This window comes from Antechinus flavipes, chromosome 5 (genome assembly GCF_016432865.1).
Source record: "Antechinus flavipes isolate AdamAnt ecotype Samford, QLD, Australia chromosome 5, AdamAnt_v2, whole genome shotgun sequence".
NCBI classification, from domain to species: domain Eukaryota; kingdom Metazoa; phylum Chordata; class Mammalia; order Dasyuromorphia; family Dasyuridae; genus Antechinus; species Antechinus flavipes.
In genome coordinates this window covers 288,389,745-288,407,133 of record NC_067402.1, presented here as the reverse complement: position 1 = coordinate 288,407,133, position 17,389 = coordinate 288,389,745, and the positions used below count along the sequence as shown (strand labels likewise).

General features: G+C 39.8%; 1 protein-coding gene across 1 annotated transcript in view; it reads left to right on the top strand.

Annotated features, from left to right (window-relative positions):
- The window catches only part of MRTFA (myocardin related transcription factor A), a 123,045-nt gene that overhangs the window by 68,223 nt on the left and 37,433 nt on the right, over positions 1 to 17,389 (top strand). Inside the window, exon 2 of the mRNA XM_051962084.1 lies at positions 12,969 to 13,034. Coding sequence (XP_051818044.1) covers positions 12,969 to 13,034 — 66 coding nt within the window. The remainder of the gene's footprint in view (positions 1 to 12,968; positions 13,035 to 17,389) is intronic.

The following is a 17,389-nucleotide window of genomic DNA, read 5'->3' as shown; positions in this document are numbered from 1 at the left end:
GGGCACTTAACACCTGGTAACCTCTTGTGCACAAAGTCATGCTTGTCATTGTAGTGCCTTGATCTTCCCAACCAGACTGTACAGTTTGAGGTAGTTTTGCTGGTTAATGTAGGAGATTGTCATTCTTTGCTTTGGCATGCAACTAAAGCAGCTCTCAGAAGGAAATTTATTATGCTGAATGTGAAGGAGAAAAAAGACCACAGTACATGAAATATTTTTGAGAAATTGTCAGAAATTTCAAAATTTAAAACTCGGGCAGCAGAGTTAAGTAGACTAGAAAAAAAGGGGAGAAGGGGACAGATTAGGAAGGGTTTTGAATCCCTAAGAGAAGATTTTATATTTGTATCCTAGAGGTGATAGGAACCATTAGAGTTAATACTGAATTAGGTTTTTTCCCCCAAGTTTTTTGGTTTTATCTATTTAAAGCAGTTTTTCCTGTTGTTAGTATGAACTAAACAGAAGGTTAGGGATGACTTTCAGGAGCCCCAAATTCTAGTTCCAATTGGTCCCACTCACTCTGTAATTCCCTTAGACATCTCACTTAGATTCTCTAGAAGTTGGTTTCTGAGTCTACTGAGAGGATTTCATTTTAATTCTTAGCATTAATTTTCAGGGAATTTTCTCCCATTAAGACAGCTATCTTGGTTTTGTTGAACTCTGAAGAAGGGCACATATGAAGAAGGTCCTTTAGGTGCTTGGCAAAATCCAAACATCCCTCGTGTGCCTAGAATTCCTTCCTTTACTGACTTTGGTTTGCGTTGTCTGTCTGTATTCTGTGTCTAAGTATCACAGTCATTTGCAGTCCTTTATGGAACCTTTTTTGTTCTTTGTATGAACTAGGAAATTATATACTTTAAATATATCATATCTGTTTATAGACACTTGCTATTCCTATGTTTCCCATGTTAAGTGTGTGTGTGTGTGTGTGTGTGTGTGTGTGTGTGTGTGTGTATGAGAGAGAGAGAGAGAGAGAGAGAGAGAGAGAGAGAGAGAGAGAGAGAGAGAGAGAATGAGAATGAATGAGAATATGAATGCAGTTGGGATTAAGTGATTTGCCCTAGGGTCACACAACTAGTATCAAGTGTCTGAGGCTGGATTTGAACTCGGATTCTCTTGACTTCAAAGTTGGTGCTTTTATGGACTGTGCTATCTGACTGCCCCAGCTAAGCATTTTTTTTACATTTCATGAAACGATGCTGGGAAACAAGAACCAAGCAAGTTGAAAATATAGTTAAGGCCTACTTTATTTTCCCAACTTTTTTATGGTATAAGCTCTTTTATCTTATTCTTTAATCTGTTAAGCCTATTAGAATAGGATTGTCCCAGAGTCTATTGGAATCGAGGTGCCCTGATGGGTGTGGGGAAAGGGTTTGAGGTAGGTTAGTATATTGGAGACTGTGACTGGAAGCAGACAGACCCACCAGTAGGGTCAGAGGAGAAAAGGAAGTCAGGAGGGATGTGCAATCTACAGGCCTTGTTAACAGCTTGGTTGCCTCTGTGTGTGTGTGTGTAGTTCTATGTATCTTATTGTCCATTTCTTTCCTGGTTTGGTTTTATTTTCCTTTTTGAGAATTCTTTATTTAAGTGTCAATATGATCTGGAAGCAATTGTTCCTGAGGAGTAGTGACTGTTTGTATATCATCATCCTCTATTTTAATGCCTTGATACATGGAATTTTTTTCCACATGATCCCTGAAAGTGTGTCTCAGTTATCCTTCCTGACTCATAGACACCACCCACTGTAGACTACAGTTCTGCAGAATCCCTTTGACTTTCCTTTAAACTTTTTGTGGTCACACAGGAAGCATTTACGTTTTTATACAGTCCTTCTGTCATCAGGACTGAGTTGTCTCGTCCTTCCTTAGCATCCTGTCTGGTCAACGGATTATTATTGTGGTACCTGAGAACCTGATAAAACTTTTTTTTTGGTGCCTTAATCCCTTGGGTGTTGTGTGGTGGGACGCTCATGGTGGCAGTACTATGTGTTCTTGCCTGACTCTCTAAGACATTGGCATTGCCAAACCAGTTTAACAATTGACACACACTTTTGTGGTTTGGGGCAATTACTACACAGAGAGGCAGAGCCCAGTGTTTTACAAACAGATAATAATCTGAAAATGTGTGACAGAGTAACTAAATAGGATTTTACTTAACATTGCATATATAATAAAGAAGATGGCTGTTATCATATATTACTTACTAAGGTATAAATATGGCTGGCTTTAAATGAGTTTTTCCCTAAAGTCCAACTGGCATAAAGGATCAGGAATTAGACTTGGAGTATGTAAGCACCACCTCAGACACTTAGTCGCTTAGTGATTCCAGGAAAGTTGCTTAATATCAATGTATCTACATTCCCTCTTTTGTAAAATGATGAGATTGAGTTCATTGGTCTCTAAGGTCACTTCCAACTCTAAGTTTATAATCAGTCAATCAACAGGCATTTGTTAAGTGTGCACCATGTTCCAGACCCTATTCTAGGAGTTGCAAAAACAAGCAGAAAAATTTACACTTAATAGGACAAAACAGTACATATGTATAAAAACATGTATATTAAAAATATAAAGTCAATAAATAAAACTGTATTCTGAACAAGTAAACAAAGTCATTTTGGAGGAAAGACACAGAATGGAGGGAGAATCAGAAAAGGCTTCATAATGTAGAAGAAGGTGTTTAATTATATTGTAGAAGGCTGGCCCTCTGGTATAAGAGCTGTCGAGCTCCTTTGGGTGTCCACCTGTCTTTCAGTTCTCATCTGTGAGTCCAAGAAGCTGTAGCATGCAAAGCCACCATGCCCTGCTCTGTCTCAACAGATAGGCTAAAACCCACGTTGAGAGTAACAGTGGACCTTAAACCTTGACTGCCATTGGCCCTCTGAAAACAAAGGACAAACAATAATAAAACAAAACAAAACAAAACAATCCTGAAGCTGCTGTCAAATGGGAGTGCTTTCTAGACATCTAGGATGGTCAGAAAAATAGTGTCTAGTGTAATGGATGGACAGGGAGACGGCCAATTTGGTTGGTGCACAGAGTGGGTGGGAGGTGAATGCTGTCCAGCGAAGCTGGAAAAGATAGATTGTGGGATTAGTATTTTTGATCCTTGAAGCAATAGGAAACTGCTGGAGTTGGTTGAGTAGGAAAGATTTGTGCTTAAGAAAATGACTAACAGCAGACTGTAGGTTGGACTAAATAGGGAGTTTGAGTCAATCGGGGGTTACTGAGATTGTTAAGGGATTAACAAGATAATATAGGTACAAGGTAATGAAGGCCTGAACTGAGGTGTGAGTAGGGGAAGAAAGGATACAACCCGGTAATGGAATGAGAGGTCCAAGGGCATGCATTAGGAAGCTGCCAACCCTTTAACAGAAACAGAGAAAACTTGGAAGAGAAGAGCATTTAGAGGAAGATAATGATCTGTTGATGGTAAGATATCTCTGGTACTTCTAATGCTAAATGTCCAAGGGAAGACGACAGTTTAAATGGCTGTTATTGAGATTAGCCTTGGGCAAACTCATAATTCTCATAGTTCTAGGTTTCAGTTAAAATTGGAACCAGAGAATTTCCATCATTCAGACATGTAATGATTACTGCCATGGCTGTGATTCTTTAACACTGTAGGATCCATATTTGGTAGCCATTTAAAAACAAAACAAACAGAAAACAAGTTGTTTGCTTGCATTTGGTCATTTTAGACAGGATCATTTTGTTCTGGGTGCATCATTTAGGAGGAATGACATTGATCCCAATTCTACTTTTTATTTGCTACCCCAGGTAACTTTGGGCAACTGCTGTGTAGTTCCTCTGGGCCTCAGTACCTTGTCAAATAAGGGATTAGATTAGGTGACCTCTTAAACAGTCTTTTAACTTTAAATTTGTAATCCTATGGTCTTGTGAACTAACTGTGTTTATCCTGGAGAAGAGAAGAGAGACATGAGCACTATCTTTAATGTGAGTTCCCTTTCTCTTTTCAATCTCCCTGACATCTCATGTAGGTATCCTTTGATATCATTCAGTCTCTGAGGAAGAGGTGACCTTTCTCTTTGCCACAGCCAACATCACTGCCACAAATTGCACCCTCAGTCACCTTCCCTGTTCTAAGTCTTCAATCTCTATCAACGTATACCTCCTGGTGGACTTCAGATCCACCCAAGGCTTCCCTTTCCTTCAGTAACTTCTCTAGGCCCTGCTATCCCCTTGTGGGATATTTCTTTTCCCTTTCTCAACCAAACTCCCTAAAAAAGCTATCTGTGATCACACCCTCCACTTTCTCACCTTTTCCTTCCTCTTTGGCCTCATCTCAGCTGGAGCTGCTCTGCAGAGTTACCAGAGCTCACCTCAGTCGGGATCCTGCTCAGGTTGCCTGGCCGCCCATTTCTCTGGAATGCACTCTCCTTTCTGATTTTGTAAGATTACTTTGTTTTTCCTCTTGCTCCTTTGCTGGCTCATCAAATGTATCCTGATTCCTAACTGTGGGTATCGCCCCAAGATTCTCTCCTAGGCCCAGTCTCCTTTCTTCTCTCCCTGCCCATCTGCTCCCATGAGTTTAATTATCCTTTCTGTAAGACCTCCCCTATCCCTCTCCCTGCTCTTTAATAGATATCTATATATCTACTTCTCTCCTGAGCTTCAATCCAACACCACCAGTTACCTACTAGACATTTCAGACTGGATTTCATCTCAAAAAACCTAAACTCATTTTCCCTCTTCTTTTCCCCTCTTTGTGACAGAGACGCTACCATTTTCTCATGACCATTTCCCAGGTTTATAACTTTATTATCATCCTTGTTTCTTCACTTTGCCTGAGCCCATATATCTAGTCACCCGTCATGTTTCTCCTCCTGCTATAGCACAGATTCTCATCACCTTTCCCTGGAATAGTGCAGCAGCTTCCTCATTTGTCTGCCCTTTTTGTGAGGCTCTCTTTGCTCCGTGCTGTGTCCTAAGTACAAATATCTCCTTTATAACATGAGACTTGCACTCCTGGCAGAGAGGCGTTATAATGGTGCCCATTTTATAGTTGGAGAAACTGAGATTAAGTGATTTTCCCAGGGTTACACAGTAAATGTCTATGGTCAGATTCGAACTTGGTTCCTTCTAACTCCAGGCACCTATTCTCTCTTCTGAGCTGAGTCCATCTTTGCTCTCCTGGTTCTTAAAGGCCATTCAAGACAAGCTAGGGGAAAAGCACTTTGATAGCACCTACTACATACTGAGCCTTATGCTAAATGCTTTGCAAATCTTCTTGTTTGACAACACTTTGAGCAATTCCTTAAAAGGAATGAAAGGGACATGACTACACTTTCATTTTCTTTTATATTACTTAACTTCTTGGTGACTTCTCACATTCCTCTCTTTCTCTCTTTGTACTTCTTTTTATTCTTGTATTGGAGGTTTAGGCAGAAATGAGAAAGGAGTGAGTTAAGTTCAGTCTTCAAGGATTCTGTCCCAATATGTACTTTTCCTACCTCAAAAAGTTTTATAAATGTAAATGGTCATTATTTAGGAAGGAGCTAGAGGCATTGATAGTTTCCCCTGAGGATTAGATTATGTTGTTCAGTTCTACTTTATAGTATTTTAAAAAATAACTTTCTCTGTTCTAAATCTTCTCTTTAATGGACTGCTTAGTCTGTGGCTTTCATTCCTACAGACATCTGTTCATCTCTATGTAGGCCCCATGTACACACCCATTAGTTGATCCCACTAAACATATGGTGGAATTCATTAGCAAGTATATCAGGCAACCCATGCTTTTTGATGAGTATTTGATCCAGGGGAACGAGAGAGAAAGCTCTTGTGGCTCAGCACCTTTAAAGTACCTAGCCTCCAAATGACAAAATGACCATCTGAGCTAGTGCTCAACACTTAATGGTATAGACTGGGCAGGCCTGGTGGGCCTTTGGAACTCTATTAAGCTCTTAACTTGAGTATTCTCTGCACCACATGTGAAAGAAGTGGCAATGTACCCTTGTTTATCTGGTTTGTATTTATTAAAAGTCTATCATTTGTCTGCTAAGATGACTCATTTTTGTAATTGGCAAATATCAGGGAAGCAGAGAATTTATATAGAATGGTGACCAAAAGTTCAAATGAAGAGCAGAAAACATTTTTTGCTCATTCATCATCATTGTAAATGATAAAGATCATTGTTATATGTGTATCGATAATAAAGGAATCATAAAGTAAAATGGAATACCTATCGACTATTGTTAATTGCCACAGCTGCTTAATTTTTGTTCCTTTTTATAATTTTTATAATAATTATTGAAGTAACTAGAAGAGAGTTAGGCAATTTACTAAACAAGATACACTGACAATCATATTTTACCACCACCAAAGAGGGTCAACTCATTTATTTCTGTATGGAACTTGGTCAGATTTCAGATGAATGCAGTTAACTACAGAGATGGAGGAGAGAAAGGTGGGGACCAACCAGTGGCCTTTTCAGATCATTGAAGTCTAATTTTTATTAATATTTGGAATGGAAAAGATTTCTAAATCATCCCTTCTGGAGTAGAATTAAGAAACAATGAAAAGTATCTCGTTTACCCAGGCCAAAGAAGTTCAATCTGAAGTTCACTCTGTAAGCAAATATAAGAGCTTTGTTTTTTTTTTGGGGGGGGGGTCTCATAATTTGGTGTCATGAAACAAGAAATCTGAAGTCAGCAGTATTCAGCACTATGTCTGCAAAGTAGATTATTTCTAGATTATTAAAAGAAAATTATTTTTATTTTGGGGTGATAGGTGATGATTATTCTATCATGTATGTCACTTGTTTGTATTTGGTTGTTTAAGCAAGTTGCCACCCTCCTCCCCATTAGCTTGTGAATTCCTCAAGGGCCTAGACTGGCTTTTGCCTTTGTGTCCCCACCACTTGGCACAGTGCTTGGCTCAGTAGTAGGCTCTTAAAAAATGCTGATTGGCACTACTGATCAGAGAAATACAAATTAAGACAACCCTGAGGTACCACTATACACCTTTCAGATTGGCTGAGATGACAGGAAGAGATAATGAATATTGGAGGGGATGTGAGAAAACTGGGACATTAATACATTTTTGGTGAAGTTGTGACTTGATCCAACCATTCTGGAGAGCAATATGGAATTTTGCCCAAAGGGCTAACAAACTATGCACACCCTTTGATCCAACAGTGTCACTAGGCCTGTATCCCAAAGAGATCATGAAAAAGGGAAAAGGACCCACATGAAAAATGTTTGTAGCAACCTTTTTTGTAGTGGCAAGGAAATGGAAACTGATTGGAAAATGACTGAATAAGTTATGATATATGAATGTGCTGGAATACTATTGTTCTGTAAGAAATGATCAGCAGGCCTGGGGAGACTTACAGGAACTGATGCTAAATGAAATGAGCAGAACCAAGAGAACATTGTACCTGGTAACAATATTATGTGATGATCAGTTCTGATGGACGTGGTTCTTTTCAACAGTGAGGTGATTTAGGCCAGTTCCAATGGTCTTGTGATGGAGAAAGTTATCTACACCCAGAGAGAGGGCTGTGGAAACTAAGTGTGGATTACAACATAATATTTTCACTTTTGTGTGGTTTGCTTGCTTTTTGTTTTGTTTTTTTCTCATTTTTTTTCTTTTTGATCTGATTTTTCTTGTGCAGCATGATAATTGTGCAAATGTTTGTAGAAGAATTGCACATCTTTAACATATTAGATTATTTGCTATCCAGGATGAATACAGAGAGGCTTGGAGAGACTTACATGAACTGATGCTAAGTGAAATGAGCAGAACCAAGAGATCATTATACACTTCAACAACGATATTGTATGAGGATGTATTCTGATGGAAGTGGATTTCTGTGACAAAGAGACCTAACTGAGTTTCAATGGATAAATGATGGACAGAAGAAGCTACACCCAAAGAAAGAACACTGGGAAATGAATGTGAACTATTAGCATTTTTGTTTTTCTTCTCAGGTTATTTTTACCTTCTGAATCCAATTCTCCCTGTGCAACAAGAGAACTGTTCGGTTCTGCAAACATATATTGTATCTAGGATATACTGCACCATATCTAACATATATAGGACTGTTTGCCATCTAGAGGAGGGGATGGAGGGAGGGAGGGGAAAAATCGGAACAGAAACGAGTGCAAGGGATAATGTAGTAAAAAAAATTACCCTGGCATGGATTCTGTCAATATAAAGTTATTATAAAATAAAATAAAAGAAAATGAAAAAGAAAAAGAAAAAAAAAGATTATTTGCTGTCTGGGGTAGGGGAAAGGAGGGAGAAAAAAATTTGGAACATAAGGTTTTGCAAGGGTGAATGTTGAAAACTATGCCTGTATTTGTAAAAATAAAAAGATGCTGATTGGTTGTGACTAGTTTGTCATAAAGTTTTGTATCCTAGTTCGGAACAATTTATTCTATAATGATATAGTATGTCCAGATATATAAATAGATAAATAGAGAACATTTTCTAGTAACTTTCTCTTCTATAACTTTCTCATGAAGCAATTAAAATTGTCTTTTCCCTCTTCTGTCACATCTCCACTGCACTCTATTCTCTCCCTTGTTTTATAGTTTCAGAATGTTCTGAAGAGAAATTAAATTCCATGGGTAATTTAGAGAACAAGGGCACGTAAGTTCATTGACATTGGTCTGAACCATCCTGTTGCTGTCACTTGTTTTTAGTCATCACAGAGTCTTTTACCCTTCCTCATGTTTCCTGGGCTAAGTGAATTCTAGTATTGAACTGGTACTCAATGATTCAGATGCCAGGTCTGCTTTCCCACTCCTGTGTTGCAATGGGATGTTGCCCTTGCCTTTTCTTTTGCTTTCCTAGATTTTGGAGGATTGGTTGAGGTCAGAGGATCATAGATCTAGAATTGGAAGGTACTTTAGCTACCAACTGATCCAACCTGCCTAATTTATTGATGAAGAATCTATAAGATTGAGACCCAGAGATAGCAAGTGATTTGTGCAGAAACATGAGGCAGTAAGTGACAGTGCCTCATTTGAATGTAGGTCCTTTGATTTCAGTTTCAAGGCTCTTTTCACTGTACTTCACTGACTTCTAGTGAAATAAAAATCTAGAAGTTACATACAGAACTACAAAATCTGCTAAAGCACAGCATCGGGGTTAGTATAAAACATGTACTCCTTTATAAAAAATTGTTCTAGAATTTTGAATTTCTCTCTCTCTCTCTACTCCTCCTCCTTGAGAAGGGAAGCAGTTTGATATAGATTATAAATGTGCAGTCATAAAATATTTCATATTAGTTGTGTTGCAAAAGAAAATGCAGATAAGAAAACTCAAGAAAAATAAAGTTAAAAAACACTATGCTTTTGATCTGTAATCAGACTTTTTCAGTTCTTTCTCAAAATCTTTTGGAATTGTCTTGGATCATTGTATTGCTGAGAATAGCTAAGTCATTTACACTTGATCATCAAAAGGTATTGCTGTTACTGTGAAAGTTATGCTTAATTTCACTTTGCATCAGTTCATGTATTTTCAGGTTTGCAAAAATCATTCTGCCTGTAAGTTCTTATAGTATAATATTGTCAATGATTATACACAATTGCTCATTCCCAATTAATGGGCATCTCCTCAATTTCTAGTTTTTTTGACATCACAAAAAGAGCTTCTATAAATATTTTTGTACACTCATGTCCTTTTCCTTTTTCTCTGCTCTCTTTGGGATATAGACCTAGTAGTGGTATTGCCAGATCTAAGGTAGGCACAGGTTTATAACCTTTTGGTTATAGTTGCAAATTGCTCTCCAGAATGATTGGGTCAGTTCAAAACAGTGCTTTACTGCCCCACTTTTTCCATTGTCATTTTCCTTTTGTATCATTTTAGCCAATCTGATAGATTTGTGAAGTGGTGCCTCAGAACTGTTTTAATATGTATTTCTCTAATCAGTAGTGATTTAGAACATTTTTTTTTCATAAAACTTGTGCTTCTTAATATGAGATGATTGTAAATGCAGGTGGGTTATCTGAAAAGAGAGCATCCCATCTGCAGATGATGGGTATATCTTAACAAACAAGTCCTCCTAGTAAGAGAGGAATTAAATTTGAAAGGGTCCTTGTTCAGATATTTTTGATAATGTCCAACTCTTTGGGCCCCATTAGGTTTTTTTCTTGGCAAAGATACTGAGTGGTTTGCCATGTTCTTCTCCAGCTCATTCTACAGATGAGGAAACAGAGTCAAACAAGGTGAAGTGACTTGCCCAGGGTCACACAGTTAGTAAGTGTTTAAGGCCAGATTTGAACCCTAGAAGATGGCTCTTTCTGACTTGGCACTCTGTCTGCCACTTTGCTGCCCCCAAATAACTCATAGAGACCATCAGCCCTCTCATTTTATACCTAAGGAAATGGGAAGTACAAATAGTCACTGGGTATTTATTAAGCATTTACTACATGTCAGACACTGTGTTGAATCCTGGTGATAGAGTATCCAAAGTTAAGCCCCACTGAATCTAGTGGGGGAAACAACAGCAGAGATGAAAGGATAAATTGGCACTACTCAGTAGGTATAAGACAGCAGCATTCAGAGGGACTAGAATGAGCTTCTTAAAAAAGGTGGGATTTGTATTTGAGATCAGAAGGAAGCTTGATAAGCCAGGAAGGAGCCACAATTGTCTGAGGATCCACTCTGAGCCAGCGTGGACATAAGAGCAATAGCTTCTCTTGGGTGTTCAAGGTCACACTGAAAATAACTTGCATCAGAGTTAAGATTTGAACCCCTAGTTGCAGGCTCTAAATACAGTATTCTTTCTATTATATCAGTCTATATTTGTGTTTAAAAAAAAAAAAAAAACAACCCAAAACCCAATTTCATATATTGTTGAAGGAAGTGTGGTTTAGATAGTAGTTAATACAAGAAAGATCTGAGGATTTTAGTATATGACTCATCAGTATAACATACAATGGCCCCCAGAGTCACCCTGATCTTTAGCTATATTGGTAGAGAATCTTGTTCCGGCCCCCTCCCTCACCCTACAGAAATAAGGAAGCAGCGGAAGCCTTCCATGTATTCATACACAGTAGTTTCACATTTACTGGTATGTTAGAGAAGGGGATAAAGTCACTCATAATTTCCTCCAAATCAGAATTTTTCACTGTGTCGTAGACCCCTTGGTTGCCCTCATAATAATGTTTTTAAATGTATAAAATATATAGAACTACAAAAAACTTCAATTAAAATAAAGATATAATTTTTCTTTTAAATTTCACAGACACTAGATTAAAAAAACTGCTCGGTGTGGAAGTTATATGGGAATACTTTCTATTTGAGAGGGCCTTCTCTCTGGCCATTGTTCAGTGAGGTTACATATTAGCAAATAATGGGAACTAAGAAGCTGTAGCCTGTGGTCTTTGGTCATTTCTAAAATTTTGTTAATCACAGAAGAGAGTCCCTGAAACTTTGAAGATGGAGTGATGGATTTGGAATCAGTAAGGCTTGCGGCTGAATCCTCCCTCAGAAGCTCTGAGCAAGTGAGAACTGAATGAGATCATACATGTGGAGATACAATCCCTACATGTATCAGCAGCAACAACAATAATAATAGTTACCATCGATTGATAGCCACTAAGAAGAAAATGGGTACATTTGTGTTTCTTTCTACCATCCCTGCTTGGGAACCAAGGAAAAACTTTTTAATGAGAGAGGCAAATGACAAGGGTTGGATACATATCCTAGTAACTTGGCTTATTTGCAAAATTGTTATTATTCAGAGATGACTTGTTTAAACATCTTTCCATAACCCCGCCTCTGGCCTATCACAGAGTTTGTGTTTCATTTATATAAACTCTCTATAAACATGAGAAAGGTCCTTGACTTCCTGTGAAATGTAGTTTTAGACTATAGAGGGTGGGGTTTTTGTGGTTTTTTTAAATTTGGTTTTTGAAATACAGAAAATTGATTTTTTACCTTTTCTCCCTCTTTTCCTCTCCTCCTCCTTAACTCCTTTCTTTTTTCCTCTCTCCCCCTTCACCCTTCCTTCTCTCTTTCCCTCCCTCCTCTTCCTTCCCCTTCCCTCTTTTGCCCTTCTCTCCTCTCCTCTCCTCTCCCCTCTCCTCTCCTGTCCTCCCTTCTCCTTCTCCTTCTCCTCGCTTCTCCTCCCCTTCTTCTCCTTCCTTCTTCTCCTCTTCTTTCCCTCTTTCTCTTTCTCTTTCTTTCTCCTTTTTAAACAAATTCTTTCAGGCTGTGCTATTATGCCAGGCTGGCTCTCCTCTCTCCTCTCCTCCCTTCTCCTTCTCTTCTCCCTTCTCCTTCTCGCTTCTCCTCCCCTTCTTCTCCTTCCCTCTTCTCCTCTTCCTTCCCTCTTTCTCTTTCTCTTTCTTTCTCCTTTTTAAACAAATTCTTTTAGGCTGTGCTGTTATGCCAGGCTGGCACTCTTTGCTCTAATCTTCTCTTTAAGCTTTCTCACTGCCAGCCTTTTAAGTCCTCTGGAGGGTAAAGAAGGGGAGAAGAGGAAAAGGGGTACATGGACAGTGAAGGGGAGACCCCTGCCAACCATGCACAGTTAGACTGGAAGCAGTTGCCCTTGTAGCCTGAGCCGTGTAATCACCAGGACCATACTTGTATTCATCCTCCTCTTGGTTAGCTTAGGAAATGCAGACATGGAAGGCTTCTTCTTGATGGATGGAGCCTAATAACTTGGCATTTCTAAAACTTCTGGTCTCAGGAAGAAGTGCAGTGGCATGGAAGGCTTTGCACAAGAGGCGAGGCTTCTGAGTTGGGTGGATTGTTATCGCCTCGTGCGGCCCTTCGCAACTTCCTCTCCTGCCGCCCACAGCCAAATACGGAAACTGTGCTATCCGGCCACTTCTGCAATTGCCAGTGTTCACAGCTCCTGGGGACTTCTCCTCAGCACTTAGACCTTCATGTCTTGCGACTGAAAGAAAAAAGTTCATGTTGAATTTTAAAATGTGTCTTTTGCGGTGCTCTGGCCCACTGACCTTCCTTCTCCTTGTTCCCTCCATTGTACAGTGCTCCAGTTGAAGCTTCAGCAACGACGGACCCGGGAGGAGCTGGTGAGCCAAGGGATCATGCCGCGTGAGTACCAGTTTTCTTCAGCTGCATCCCTACCCTTTTGGATAAATGTGACTGATGGGGTGGCAGAGGAAATACTGGGCATAAAATAGAAAACCCCTCCAAATGTGATTTCCTCTTCTTTCTCCCACTTTTCAAAGTTTGGTGCTTTCAGATGGTAACTCTTCTGGCCAGCAAAAATCAATAACTTTGATTAGTTTGAAAGTGGGAGATGGTGAGGGAAGGCAGGTATGGCTGTGAATCATTCTTTAATTCTGTGATGTATGCTCAAAAGAGTAAAACATGTTCTGTTTTACATGTACCTTTGTGGGCAGGGCAGGGGCTGGTAACCAATCTTTATGTAGGTTTCCTGTCTGTATGTGAGTTCTCTCAACTTACAGTAATTCTTTAACTTGACTGTAATGGGAGAGGGCCCATAAATTTTCTGCCTTGGTGTCTAACTTGAAAAAAATCTCCCTGTGGTTTACTTCTCTGCTCTCCAAATCCCAACCTTATTTTCTGAATTGCTGAAGTAGTTATTCTTAGAAGAAAGGTTTTGACTTGGACTTCACCATGAGACATTGATGAATATTGTGCTGTGGCCATGAGTTTGGGGTTCCCTTAGAATGTGTGCACACACATTGGAGCGGGCCAATGGATGGCACAGGAGCCAGCTCGAAACTTGAGAACCCTTTGGCACTAGTGTGCTAGAATGATAAAGAGTGCAAGATATGCACAGGGAGGCCTAACTGGGGACAAACCACTTCTTCTCTCTTGGCCTCTCCTGGGCAGCACAAATGTGATGCTAAGATTGCTCTCCAGCTCCCCTCACCTGGTTATTAGGAGAAAAGGGCTTTTCAAGTCATGAATCATTACAGTAATCCTAATTGTTACTATTTTCAATACCAGTAGGATCATAATTATAGTGGATCCAGAAGCTAGCTAAACTTTGTGGTTTCTATTGACAATTCTTTTTCAACCCTCAGCAAACAACATATGCTCATATTTTTTCTTCTTTGAAAAGCTTCCCACAAAAAAAAGGACTGTCCCAGTCCTTCTCTGAAAAGCCACCTATAACATCCCCATAATTTCAGAGAAATGCACTAAAGGAAACTTCCAGAACACTTTCTAATTGATAGAGAGGGAATCAGTTGTCCACCTTAATAATTAAAAGAACATTGGTGACTTGTTCCGTCCCGTGCTTTTCTGGGACCTCAGGATGAATCAATACTGAATCCAGAAGTAGATTTTAGCAATACCTGGGTTATTCTAAGAGGCCTGTCAAAGGCAGATCTTTTTGGTGGTCAGTCATTGCTCTGCTACTACACTGGTCACTTTTCTTAGGCTATGTTCATCCCTGTCTTTATTTTTATGCTCTTCACTGTAGAAACTGGTTTTATAGTTTACCTGTGCCTGCATTCAGTGTGGGATTTGGCAAATGTATCCTAGTGTGAAAGGAACTTTCTCCATTTATGTTGTAGAGGGAGTTCTTGGAAAATATCAAGCCAGTCTAGTCCATATGATTTAGGAAATAACTTGTCTTGTCTCATAAGAAGACATCCTAGCTTTTTTTTTTTTTTCCTTTCTTTTTAATTGCTGAGGCAATTGGGGTTAAATGACTTGCCCAGAGTCATACAGCCAGGAAGTATTAAATGTCTTGAGACCAGATTTAAACTCAGGTCCTCCTGATTTCAGGGCTGGTGCTCTATCCACTGCACCACATAGCTGCCCCCTTAGTTTTATTTTCTAGTCTTATGATATCAAGAGCTAGAAGAGAGCTTTGGAGATCATTTAGTGTCTGGTCTTTAACTTTGCAGGTGAGGAAACTGAAGTCTAGAAAGGGACATAGAATGAATGTGTGACATAGTCTGCCACCCGTGCCCTGTCCTACACATTGCCCTGTTCGTCCCCTAAGTTGCCTAAAGAAACCATGAAGTGGCCCTGGGATTGGGCTGAGAAAGGCCATGCCTTAGAAAATGATCTCCAGATTGATCTGCAGCAGGTTAACCTCTGGAGGTGGACAAATTACCAGATGCTCATCAAAGAAATTAATTATATGCTTGTTTCAGTAAGTGCTTCCTTAAGTATCTAGCATTTCACTAGATGCTTTGGATGATATTAAAGAAAAGGGGTGGGACTGTATTCAAGGAAATTAAACTCTAGTTGGGGAACTAAACCTGACCCAGACAAATGAGCTGGAGACGGTTAAGTGCTGGGGTGTGGGGCAAAGGCCTGTCGAAGATGCCTTCTTTTCTCTGCCTTCCTCCAGCTCACATCTCTCACTTCCAAAGAACAGTCCATTTGTGGGTAGGTGCTTTGTAGGATAAGATGATGATGCCTTCATATTGGCTGGGGAGCTCCTGGGACTCTGGCAGGTTTGGATATTTTACTCTTGATTGCATAGAAGAGCTATGAAGTATTAGACAGAGAGGACATGTTAGACATTATTTTGTCCAGGCTCCTCCTCTTCTTTCTTCTTCTTCTTTCTTCTTTTTTCTTCTTCTTCTTCTTCTTCTTCTTCTTCTTCTTCTTCTTCTTCTTCTTCTTCTTCTTCTTCTTCTTCTTCTTCTTCTTCTTCTTCTTCTTCTTCTTCTTCTTCTTCTTCTTCTTCTTCTTCTTCTTCTTCTTCTTCTTCTTCTTCTTCTTCTTCTTCTTCTTCTTCTTCTTCTTCTTCTTCTTCTTCTTCTTCTTCTTCTTCTTCTTCTTCTCTTCTTCTTCTTCTTCAATTGAGATCCAAAGAATTTGTCATCAAAGGTCACACAATCAACTTTTTATTAAATGACTTTTGAGTGCCAGGCACTCCGCTTAACACCAAGGATATCAGAACTGAACCAAAATAAAAACAGTCTCTGCCCTCAAAGAGCCTCCATTTTGTTGGAGGAATTCGACATGCAAAGATGGAATAAACCCAGGCAGTGCAGGGAGAGAAGTGGGACATGAGCACTTTCAAGGACATTGAAGGTCCTGTTTGAACTGAGTCTTGAAGGAGAGAGGGGAAGAGAGGGATGCATGGCTGTGTAAAGGGACAGCCTCAGCAGACACAGAGATGGGAAATGGAGGGCTCTAGGTGAGGAGCAGCACGAAGGGCAGTTTTACCAGATGATTACCAGTGGGATGATTTGTGCTGAAGGAGAGTCATGGTGGCAGCTGAGGGAGGCAGAACTGGAATGGGCAAAGTCTTGAGGTAGTTAGCTCTCCCAGCAGGCTGAGGAGCAACCAGACAGGTTGTAAGGGGTGGGAGGGCCAGAGGCCAGAATAGAAGTAAAATGGAGGAAATTGACATTTGAAATCAAGAATAAGGCAGAGTTTACAAACCTGGGAGACAAGAGGGTGGTGCCTTTGAGAGAAAAGGGAAAGTTTAGAAGAGGATTGGCTGTTGAGGAGTTTTGTGAACTCAGCAGCAGAACCCTCCTTTCTAAAAAGGGCTTGGCTGCTGAAATAGACCACAGTGCCTGGTTCTTCCTGTCTCTGTCCTAGTGATGTGCATCATTTAAGACATCTGGCCTGGCCTGTAAAAGGTGGTGTCTGCTATAGACTGTTAAACAGGATCACTTCCCAATCTCCTTTGTTCTCAACATGTAAACATAGGTTTCAAATTTAATACCACTTAACTAAACTCTGCAGTGGTGCAGACAATGCCAGACAGCACCGGATTATATGTTCCAGGCCCTGTGCTTTCACCGAGGATTTCTGAGTTCTGTGTACCTTGAAGGAACTAAGTGGGGGGAAGGGGGAGATGGCTGAGTTAGGAAGCTGAGGCGAGATGTGTTCCATGTGCTTCCACCAGACATTTAGCCAGTGTTTGGGGAAGAGATGAGTTGTTTTTGGTATGGTGCCTTGTATTTAAACAATACTTTCCCCTTGCCTTTTATATTTGATATTTAAAGGTGTAAAAGGGCAGGAGGTTAAGGTGAATTCTAAGAGAAACGTTCTGGCAGTAAGATGTTGCAGAGGAATGACCTTTTAAAGGAATCATAGAAGTTCTGTTACATGTCATTAACCAGACAAATCTATAATCTCTCCTGGAGAGAAGTGAAGAGTCTCTGATGGTTTTTTCCTTTTCAGATTAACATTATTAAGTTTATAGGATTATTGAGAAGAGAACAGCAGCGTTCCATTTTTAATGAGTTTAAGTCTGTAAATAACATGCTGGTATTTTCTGTTTCCTTTCCCCCAATTTTTTCCACATAGAATGTTTCTCTGTATCTCTGGCATTATCAAGGATAATTTGCTCCATTTTGAGCAAGAACCCACCACTTCTCAAGGCAGCCCACTCCATTTTGGAATTCTACCAATTCTTAATTGAATTAGTCCTTAATTTGCCCTTTTGAAACTTCCAATCATAGCTTCTCCTTCTGTCCTCGGGTTCCAATTGAATC